The sequence below is a fragment of the Excalfactoria chinensis genome, chromosome 4, assembly GCF_039878825.1.
Source record: "Excalfactoria chinensis isolate bCotChi1 chromosome 4, bCotChi1.hap2, whole genome shotgun sequence".
Classification (NCBI taxonomy): domain Eukaryota; kingdom Metazoa; phylum Chordata; class Aves; order Galliformes; family Phasianidae; genus Excalfactoria; species Excalfactoria chinensis.
In genome coordinates, this window is record NC_092828.1 from 26,950,180 (window position 1) to 26,961,370 (window position 11,191).

The following is an 11,191-nucleotide window of genomic DNA, read 5'->3' on the forward strand; positions in this document are numbered from 1 at the left end:
AACGCATGTAAATATTGATTATCTGTCAAAGAAAAAATTATAGTTTCCCTGTTCTGTGTTAGAGAGTTGCTTTTCAGTTTACACTTGTACCTGTGGCAACTACACTGCAATATATGTAGTGATAGAAGTTCAGTGATTCATCAGAAAATAAGCAAGGTAAGGGAAGTAAAATACCATGTATGACAGACTGTTTGAAATGTGTGGTAAAGAAATGGAGCTTTACAGCAGTGCTGTTTTTTTAATGACATTACAGTGAGAACCACCTGTTCCCTGCAAAGCCACTTCGTGACTCCCAGAGCCACCTCCTTACCGATACACATTCCTGGTCGGACATTGGTGCAAAGGCCGAAAAGGGCAAAGTTGGTAAGGAACTGATGTGTGCTGAAATGATTCACTCCATAATAAGCTACTTTTGGCAGATACAGTGTAAAAATGACCATGGACACTCTTGTTTGTTTCACATTTCTTACAGCTGTGCCACTAAGCTTATTTTTATGCGTGCTTGTAGAAAGCCGGGCATTTCAAGCTGCCTTGCCCTTCCACATTAAACCTGACAGAGAGGTACTGAGAGCACCAGCACTAGTGGCTACCAGTTAACATTTACCATCAGGCTGGGAATTCTTCTGGGGACAAACTTCTTATATGAGAATACGATGATGCCTTGTTGCAAAAGCCATGCAAAGAAAACTGTATTTGCTCTTTTTTCTTTAAAGGTATGAGCAATCCTGCATTAACCATGGAGAATGAAACCTAGCTTCCCTAAAAAGAAACATCTGAATATTTTAGGAACGGTATGTAGATACTCTGTCTGTTTAATTTTCTGTTCCATGATTCCTTACCACTTGGAGAATGCACAGAAGTTCCTAAAATAATTCCTGTTTACTTTTCCTCTCTATTTGTTTTACCTTGAGGTAAGAGCAGATGAGTTCATGGTTTTAAACTAAACCTCTATTGGGTCATGCTTGCAAAATATTGTTTCACTTTTGCAGTCATTGCTTGTAGGTAGTATTCCTGCTGTCAGGCTGCTTTGTGACTTCTGCAGAAAGAATAAGAAATGAAAACCACTGGGGAAGTGCAACTATTGCAACTAGACCAGTCGGACATGGTATGACACTGCCAAGACAGATGATGAAAATGGGAGGCGTACAGATGCAAACCGATGGCCTCTTGCTTGTAGTAAAATGTTCCCAGAAGTTCATTAGTTAAATCATCTGAGAAATTGGCTTCACCAGGGACAAGTCATACCTGACAACCTTGGTGGCCTTTTGTGATAATTACAGTGCAAATGGATAAAGGAAGAACAGCTAATGTCATCTACCTGGACTTTGCAAAGTATTTGGCACTGTCCTGCATGACATCCTGGTTGCCAAATGGGAGAAAAATGGTTTTGATGAATGGACCACTCACTGGATAAGGAATTGGCTGGATGGTTGCACTCAAAGTTACAGTGAACAGCTCAGTGTCCAAATGGAGACTGGAGATGAGTGGCATTCCTCAGGGATCAGTGCTGTGACTAGTGCTATTTAACATCTTTGTAGGCAAGATGGACAGAGGGACTGAGTGCACCCTCAGCAAGTTTGCAGATGACACCAAGCTGAGTGGTGCAGCTGAAACACTAGAGGGAAGGGATGCCATCCAGAGGGACCTGGACAGGTTATGCCAACCCCATGAAGTTCAGCAAGTCCAAGTGCATGGTCCTGTACTTGGATCAGGGCAATCCCAAGCACAAATACAGCCTGGGCAGAGAAAGGCTTGAGAGCAGCCCTGAGGAGAAGGACTTGGGAGTGTTGGTTGATGAAAGGACTCACTGAGAGCCGGAAATGTGCACCTGCAGCCCAGAGGGCCAACTGTATCCTGGGTCACATTGAGGGAAGCATGACCAGCAGGTCGAGGGAGGTGATTCTGCCCCTCTGCTCTAATGAGAATCTACCCGGAGTCCAGTTCTGAGGCCCCAACATAAGACAGATGTTGAGCTGTTGGAGCAGGTCCTGAGGAGAGCCAAGAAAATTATCGGATATCAGAGAGCTGGAGAACCTCACCTAGGAGGATGGGCTGAGCTGAGATCCTTCAGCTTGGAGAAGACTCTGGGGGCACCTTATAGTGGCCTTCCAGTACCTGAAGGGGGACTACAGGAAAGCTGGAAAGGAGCTTTTCATAAGGGCATGTAGTGACAGGACAAGGGGAAATGGTTTTAAACTGGAAGAGTGTAGATTCAGACTAGATATTGGGAAGAAATTCTTGACAGTGAATTAAGTGAGACACTGGAACAGGTTGCCCAGTGGGGGTGTGAATGCCCCCTCCCTGGAAGCACTCAAGGCCTGGCTGGATGGGGCTCTGAGCAACGTGGTCTAGATGGAGATGTTCCTGCCTATAGCAGGGGACTGAAACTAGGTGATATTAAAGGTCCTTCCAACTCAAATCATTAAATAATTCTATGATTCTTCCACTCGCTCAGAGATGCTATCCCAAATAAATTAGCAAGACTTCTTGCAATAGCTTATTTTTAAAAAGCTTTCTTCAATTCTAATGATGTATTTTGTGTTTTATGTTCTATTCCATTCAAGAAAAAGCTGTTGGTGGAAGGAAGATGGATTCTTCCAAAATCAGCCCTATTGGCCAGCTGCTCCTGTCTGCTCCTACGTGGAAAACAAACTGACAGATGATTAGCTGTCTCCATGTCATTGCTTGAAACATGAAACAAAACATGCTATTTTGAATCACGTAAAGAATGTTTCAACTTAAAATTACTATTTTTGAATGGTGAAAGGTGGTTTTGAGTACTGCGGGGAGGGGTGGGGGGAATAGTCTGAGTTTACTATTGTAAAAATTCTGTGGCTGGTTCTACTTCAATATTCAACACAACAAAACAAAACCCTCCTTACATAACAGCCCAGGTTCTTGGCCTGGCTTTGAAAGTTCAACTGTTAAATCACATCACTGTAAGTATTTGACTTAAATCAAATGTTTGCACTGCTGGCTTGATCTTGATAAAGTGGGCGAATAATCAGCGTTGATTATGGACAATTTAGCTGCTTGGTGGACTGTTGCTTCTTTTGAGCGTTGATGCAGTTTTATGAAGATAAAGCAACCCAAGAGAAGTGTCAGACTGTTCCTGATACTGTTTTGGAAAACATTACAGCAAAGGCTCCCTTTTAAATAACCTGAAAAGTTGTGGAGGGGGGGAAATCTCCTTTGATAAGTGAACGCTTGTGGATCTCTAATGAGTGAGTGATTAAAAAGCCCACGTTCAGAAGGATAATATAGAAGTGAAGCTGGTACACTGGGGATTTTTATGGAAGCTGCACAGGACAATCCTAAGAAATGGGGATTTTATTCTCCCATTTAAAGCCTTCATCCCTTTAAGAAAAGGAAGGCTGGCACCTCACTCGAACCAAAAGGCATTTAGTTTTGTTATTGATGTCAGTTTTGTGCGTGTGTTTTGTTTGTTGTTTTTTAAACAAATCTGTGTTCTTGGTGGCCATTGTCCTTCAGAATCTCACTTCTGCTTAATTGATAGTTGGCTCGGATAGGTTTTTTACTTGTTCTTTAAGACACTGCATTTCTGAATGCATAAATTAATATCATCTACAATCAAGGAGACATTGTTGTAACATGATATTTGCAGTTATGGGACAATGAACACTCGACTGTAATACCAAAAGGCCAGATTGCTGCACGTAGGAAGCCCCCTCCAAAAGACAGCAGCTTTCTTAACATCTCAGTTAACCAGTCAGATAATGAAAGATGTGTTCCTGCAACACAGATCTAATTGTCTTGTGCCTTTTGTATACACCACATCTTTGGTATCAGTGTTTACATTTAAATGCAAAGTATTTGTTCTTCTGAAAATAACAAGAAGGAACTTAGTTATGCTTTTCAGGTAGAATCACAGAGTAGAGATTCCAGTTTGTTGAAGAAGAGCGAGCCCATTTAGAATACTGGTAGGAATACTAAGCGATGGATGCCTAAAAGGAAAAATCATTAACTCTTCTATAATGGGCAGGTAACTTTCTTTTTGTTTCTCCTGGGATTACAACTTAAATGATAAGTGTTGGAGCACAAATGTGGCTTTTTTTTCTTGTGAGGAAAAAGTACTGCATTGGGTTTGTTTGGTATTTTTTACTCTCAAAATATTAGCAGCCTGAAACCATCTGATTCTTGCCAGAAGTGCCAGAGTCTGGATCCATTGCTGTAGAACACTTCTTAGAAACTAGCATGAAGGTAGCACATGGTTTACATGATGCCTGCAGACATCCTTGTAACCAAAAAGTTTTCCACAGCTATTTATTCAGTGTTGTCTTATCAGCTTAGTTTGTATCAGTGTTTGTTTAGGGTGTAAAGGGGAAAGGGAAAAATAATATCTATTTTTGACACTTCAAGTTCTCTGGCTGTATAGTCTTGTTTCTTATGCAGTCAGGGTGATTTGTTGTGGAGCATGCATTTGAAAAGAGTAAGTAAGAAGTTGAAATTCAGCTTTAATGTAACTTGCTCCATGTTTTCACATAAAGACAAATACAGCTTTCTCCCCAGCAAAATTCACAATGGGAAGTGCTGTAGTGCAGGTGGCAGACCTGCCCTTTGGCAGGACAGCAGTCACCCTCCCTGGCTGTGCTCAGGTGGGGTCGCAGTAAGGCTAGAAGCTGATGTAGCGATATGACAGGGATAAAGAAATGCCCAGGCGTCTCAGCAGTCACATTTAGAAAGCACAATAGCCCTCAATAATCTTCAGTTTTGATGTAGCCTTTGGCTGTTCCTCTAGGAGAAAAGTGAGGGAGAGGATGAGGCCAGGGAACAAACTGATGAAGGGAGAGGACAGGAAGATGAGACATGAGGGTCATTCAGTTGTAGTCAGCAGATCCGAATCAGAGGGCCATGGCTTTACCTGATCACAGGCTGGTATGAGTTGTTCCCCCAAGAACATTGATGGCAGTTGGGGTGAGAGCAAGCTCATCATGCTCTAAGGTGCAGTTTCTGATTCAACTCTGTTTTTGGCTTTAAACGTCCTAACAACCTATATAGTATATAGAGAAGTGAAAATGGCCATCCTGACATATTGTTGTTGAGCACTGACGCTACTCCCATGCATGTGGGACAATCTGTGAACAGGTAACAGGAGCAAGAACGCAATGCTGTTTGTCCACTTACTCGGATTCTCCTGTTCTTTACACTGTTATTGCTAGGCACTTTACTATAGTCTTCAAGGTGATTTCTGTATTTTTTTTAAAGACTGCTTTATACCTACTGTACAGTTAATCAACTTTTTTGCTAAAAAAAAAAAAACAAAACCCTGATATTTGTCTAGAAATAACAACCCTACATTTCAGGCTGCCTTGGAAGTTAGATGAGTTTGACGGACTCATCCAATGAGCCTGAGTCCCTTGAGACAGCAGAGTTTATTTTGTATACATGTAAGCAGTCATATGAATCACTAGCCACCCCCACATGCTTAACAAGCTTCCTTAATTTCTGTGTTAGAACAAACCCACTACATCTCTACACCAGAAGTGGCCCACAAATATTATTTATCAGGTATGTACAGGTGATGTAATGCTCAAGGTCTTCCCAGAGAACTATTTTTACTAAGACTGAGCATATAGATGTTGGTTGGTTCCTTCAGTTGAGCAATCAGACACACACAGCTGCTGCTGTGCACTAAACTGCAGCCTTAAACGTCAGCAGTTTGAACTAATGAAGCCCTGGTAATTATTTCCAACTATGTGTACTTAAAATCATGGCCTTTAAGCAAGGCTTTAGCGTGGATGGAAGAAGCAAGATTGTTTTAGTGCATGGTATGCTACAGCTGTTGTTTGTCTCACAGCTGGACTAAACTTTTTTTTCACCTTGATTCACTTGACTGGTGTGTTGGATGTAGGGGGAAATAAATTTCCACATATCTTTAGTGTAGAACTTTACTACTTGTTAATGTATTGCTCATATAAATAAATGCTTCACGTTCAGCAAATCACATATGTAGTGGTCATTCATATCCTACTTTCAGTTTCCCCAGTTATCATGAGTACTACCCCTTCATTAACGTAGCTACTGGAACTGCCCTCTTCACCAAGGCTCTTCACTCCACAAGAGCATTTATGTGAAGCAGAGGCTGCAGTGACCCTGGTGCTGCTCAGCCACAGCCTGCAGCACGCACCCTGAACTTTTCCCCTCTTTCTACAGCCTCTGTGGGTTTTTGGCTGAAATCCTTGTACATGAATAACTGAACCCTGTACAAAACTTCTCATGCAAAACAAGATTAAAGAACGTACTGTAATGCTGTCTGGGTGATGGGGTGTCACTGTTTGCAGCTATCACTTTTTCAGTAGTCACGTGGTAAGAGGACAGGAAAAGCAGCAGGGTGAAATTTAGAGCAAACAGTGTATGACTTAACGCAAGGAAAGACTCGCTTGTTTGTCCTTTGCTGTTTAATTTTCCCCTTTGCTGGTCATTCATTCTAGATAATCCCTCAGTTTTCCCAATAGCACTTATTACTGGTGTAAAGTAACTCAGGCATACTGCCCTATAGTATCTGGGGCAATGAATACAGGCTCTTGCCTAGATCCTCAGGCTGAAATCTTCTCAAGCAGATGGACCCAACACTTGCAGCAGCAATTCAGAGAGTACACAGGGTAAGCCACAACCCCCCTCCCACCCTCCTCCATCTTCACAGCCGTAACTGATTGGCGTATCTGGAACAGACCCAACACCTCCTGACAGTCACTATTTTTAGAAGCCCTTTTTCCCTTCTCAGTTCATTTAAGAAGTCCCAGTTATAAACAACAAATACATTAATTATACAGGCTGTATCACAGCCTGTTATTTTCCCCATACTAATAAGATGTTAAACTGGTCACTAGTTAGAGCTGGCAAGCACAAAACAAGGCCAGAAGCTAAGTGATGGTACAGACACATTAGCAAATAACCTCTGGGTAAAACGCTACCACAGATACTACTGTGCTGCAGAGCATGTAGAGACAGCCGTAAAAGAAAACAAGGAGCTTGCAAAGTTCATCTATTATATAACAAAAAGTAAACAAAAGATACTGACACCAATGTCATGTCTTTAAAAAAATAAATCAGCAAACTGTTCCAGATGGTGAGGTGATGATAAATGTAACCACAGCACAAAACTACTACCCTAAAAAAGATAGGACATGCTCTATGTAATGTCACTTGACCCTCACAGTTCAGCTGTTCCTGATTTCCAGTTCCCACAGAAGGGAAAGGCCTCCTTCCTCTCCCCTCCATCTACTTCCCTTGCATTATCATCAGTTAGCTGAGGTGCCTCACAAGAGCAGGAGAAAGCTCAGTCAGGCAAAAGAATTCTCCCACTTGAGCAGAGGCAAAGAAAATCTCATCTGTGCTGGCAGGGAAAGGACAAGAGAATCCTCCACCACTGTCAAAAACAGATTATGACATTTGCCGTCAGAAAGCAAGTTACATTCCCCAACCTGAGACGTGGGACAAGGGGGAGAATCCTCCTCAGTTCTCTACCACACCTACTCAGGCAAGAGGGAAGAAAACACCTAAACAAGCTCCTGTAAAGCAGCCAAGGTACATTCGATATTGAGGAATACCATAAAAACATCTTCACGTTATGACTGGGGAAGCAGCCCAAGACAATCTGCGTTTCACTCTGCACAAAAAAATAACAAGTTGCATTATTTGTGAGATTTTGTTCTGATTCTACAAACGATATAATATCCCACAAACTTCATTGGATGCTTTTGGCTCCCATTGCAGCACTGACTTATTGCAGAAGCTCTATTTAATTTATCCATGTGCAAAATGGTAACAATTCCTTAAACTGCATTGAACTCACAATGAACATTTCAGGACTGTTAAACAGCCGGCATCCATTGAGAGCTTCTAAAAAATGTTTGATGATGGAACAACTTTCTTCCTTTCAGTGTGTTTAACTGGCTTAGACAAGTCAAGAAACCAGGTGGAAGTTCAAAAACAGAAGCTCTGGAGACGCACTTTTCTCAAGTAAAAATAATTGGCAAAATGGAAAAATAACAGCTAAAAAGCACACTGACAAAGCAAGAAGTGATGCACCTTTGGGAGCATAATGCAGGCCATCATGTTGCCTTCCTTCACCCCCTTCCTTTGAATAGCTCTTTAGTTTGTATGCAGCGTACTGCAAATAAAGCCACCAACATCAGGCCTTATAAAGCTATGTTTTCCTTTTGTCAGTGCAGCTCAGTCCAACGCAAAGGAGAAAAACGAAAAACAACCTCAACATGCCCCTTCATAATGGTAAGCCATTGGAAACCAGTACTGAGAAGGAGATTCAACTGTGTTTCACAAGTGCTACGCTGTGGCTCTGTTGTGATTTCAGTATATTGCCTCATCACTTTTCTAAATACAAAAAAGGCCCAGACAATGTCAGACACCTTCAAATAAGCTCAGTATCGAAACAATAAGTTCCAATGCGGAGTACCTAAAAGAACCCTGTCAAAGAACACTGGGCTCCAACACACTCACTTTGCAAGCTGACTGAATCTGCCTTTCATCAATTTTCTTTAACTGACCACAGAAAAAAAAAGGGTGAAGCAAAAGAATTTTATACAGCTGAACAGCAGCTGCCACTCAAAAAACATTCAGCCAACATGATTAAAAGCAAGATTTCTTAAGCACCAATGCTTACAACCTAGGAAACTACTTAGCACTATAAAGCACTATAAAGTGAAAATACAAAATCTTACCTACCTCTCAAAAGACAGATGGGTTTGATTCTGTAACTTGCATTCTGAAGTACAGTGTTACTTAAGTCAGTGTTTAAGGTGACTCCCTAGCATGAATATCAATACCATTCGTGCCGCGTAATTAATGGAAACACAACCTGTAACACTGCAGAAGCATCTTAACTGTGTTTATGTAGAGCTATACATGAAGCATTCTTTTTAGCAACCAACTTATCCCACTGTGACTGGACCCCTCTCAACATCTTGCTCAGATCCACTCTGCTCTCTGCAACTGTTTGGGCTCCCCCCATTTAAAGCAGTATTAGAATTGTCTCTGATATAGCAGTTTGAAGTTAAATAAAACCAGATGAACAATCGACTCCAAGGCACACTGCACCTTAAGCTCCCAGAGTTCATGATGCCCCATTGTCACACACGGAACCAGTCATCTCTTATTTCAGCCAAACACAACACTGCAAGAACACACAAAGAGGAAAAGAACAGACCTTATACAAAACTGTCCATTTTGTGACCAGTTATGTCTTCCAGTCCATAAACTAAACCATGAAGTAACCATTCCATCTTCACTGCATGGCACGTCCCCTGAGTGAGCAACAAGCAGCACATGCACCTTGTGGTTGACAGACTCTCCTACTTGTGTCTCATCTATTAATTCAGGATCCAAGTCGTTCTAGTTCAGTGTCCTCTAATACCACCAGATCCCATTTAAGTTAGCACTGGGAGAGACCTGTGACAATCCTGTCTAAACGTACCTGCTCACAGCTCAGTCGGAAGCTATCTCACCTTCATAAATCCAGGCTTCTACTTGCCTTCCTATCCTCCATGTTTGGAAATGGGTTCTAGGATTAGCTGCTCCATCACCTTCCCAGGGACTGAGGTGACACCAAATGGTCTGCAGTACCCATGGGTCCTCTTTTGAAGGCAGGGCTGAGATCCATTCTCCTCTTCCAGAAACTACCCCTACAGCTACAATGACAACATTCAGGCTTGTTTGTTGCTTTTCAAATCCCCTTATCAGATTAAATTCCAGGTAGACTTTGTCTTTCTTAGCCCAACCACTGCACAGGCAGTGTCTGCATCAATCCTGAGCTATCTGTCCTTGCTTCCACAATCTGTATTCTTTCTTTCTACATCTCAGTTCAGACAGAAGCTGCACGTTTCCCACTGCACGCTTCCTGCAACTTTTACTTGACTTTCTGCTCAAGGGAATCAATCGTTCTTCAGCTTGAAGCAACCAGACACAGGATTCGGGAAGATTCCTGGATGTCAAAGGTACAGGTCACCCCGAATTCATAACAGAAAAATGTCCCAAATACTCAAAAATCCATCCCAGACCTGTTTTCTCCCATCTCAAAGATTCTTCTTGCCTAGTTTCAATGAGGAAAGGGATTAAATGCTTAAAAAAAAAAATAAAAAGAAGTGACAGAACATAATGTTCTTGGAACATCTGACTCCGAGAGCCAAAAATACAAGTGAGAAAAATAAAGTCAAATCAGACAACAGCTTTCGATCCTGCATTTCTTCTGACAAACCTCCAACAATAGATTTCAGATGGATTGGGAAGAGGAGAAGCCTGCAAAGAGAATTCCTGTCTCTGAACAAAAATGTACATGTCTAGACAGCTGGAACTCTGCCTTTACATTTATTTTCACAAAAGCAATTTAATCTGTCCACTTTGGAAACAGATTGATATTTCAGGCTCCACAGTTTACAAGAAACAGTCCCATACATAAAAGGAGATGACCTTTATTATTTTCATAATCTTGACAACTCCCCACGCAAGTCACTCCTTAATGGAAACTAAATCTAATTATGGCACAGAAACGATGCTGCAAAGATGCCTCCCAGCTGTAACCAACTCTCATCATACTGGATCACATTTGATCAGACCAAGAGTTCTCACACAGAATAAAGCGTAGTCTTAGTTTAATATTTGATCAGTGGCTTTTAAGGATTTTTGTTGCTTTTCTTTTTTTCCCATCCCAGGAAAAAAAACTAAACGTAATTGCTTAAGGTCAAATGTACCAATTTTAGGCCAGGCTTATAAAAATTCAGCCTGATCCTGCAGGCTTATGGTCCTCTGCACCCTGGACGCCCAATGCACACCTGCTGCTTATCCTTGGCTTTAGGTTCTTCCAGCAAAAGGAGGCCCAGCTCTGACATACCCATGACTGGAAGCAAAGCAAGGCACAGAGTAGCATGCAGGATGCACAACAGTCAATTGAAAAGCATATCCCACTGTGATCTAGAGCTCTTATCACACACACACCTTCACAAGCCTCTAAAAACATCCCATCGCCCACGCCTAGAAAGTTACTTCAAAACAAAACCCCAAAGTTCTTAGAAAAGTCATCCCCTCCAAAAGTTAATTATATTTGCCTCTACCAGCTATTAAAGCTGAAAACAAATGTATGGATTTCAGGGGTTCTTCATTCTGTGCATATACATAATTTTCAGTTGAACCTAAATACTAAAAGGCAGAACTTGAT

General features: G+C 41.7%; 1 protein-coding gene across 1 annotated transcript in view; it reads left to right on the forward strand.

The window, feature by feature from the left end:
• ZDHHC2 (zDHHC palmitoyltransferase 2) overlaps positions 1-5,965 on the forward strand; it is a 30,774-nt gene extending 24,809 nt beyond the window's left edge. The window contains exons 11-13 of the mRNA XM_072335849.1: positions 254-363; positions 714-791; positions 2,565-5,965. Of these exons, the coding sequence (XP_072191950.1) occupies positions 254-363; positions 714-754 (151 nt within the window). The 3' untranslated portion in view covers positions 755-791; positions 2,565-5,965. The remainder of the gene's footprint in view (positions 1-253; positions 364-713; positions 792-2,564) is intronic.
• The last annotated feature ends 5,226 nt before the right edge of the window (positions 5,966-11,191 follow it).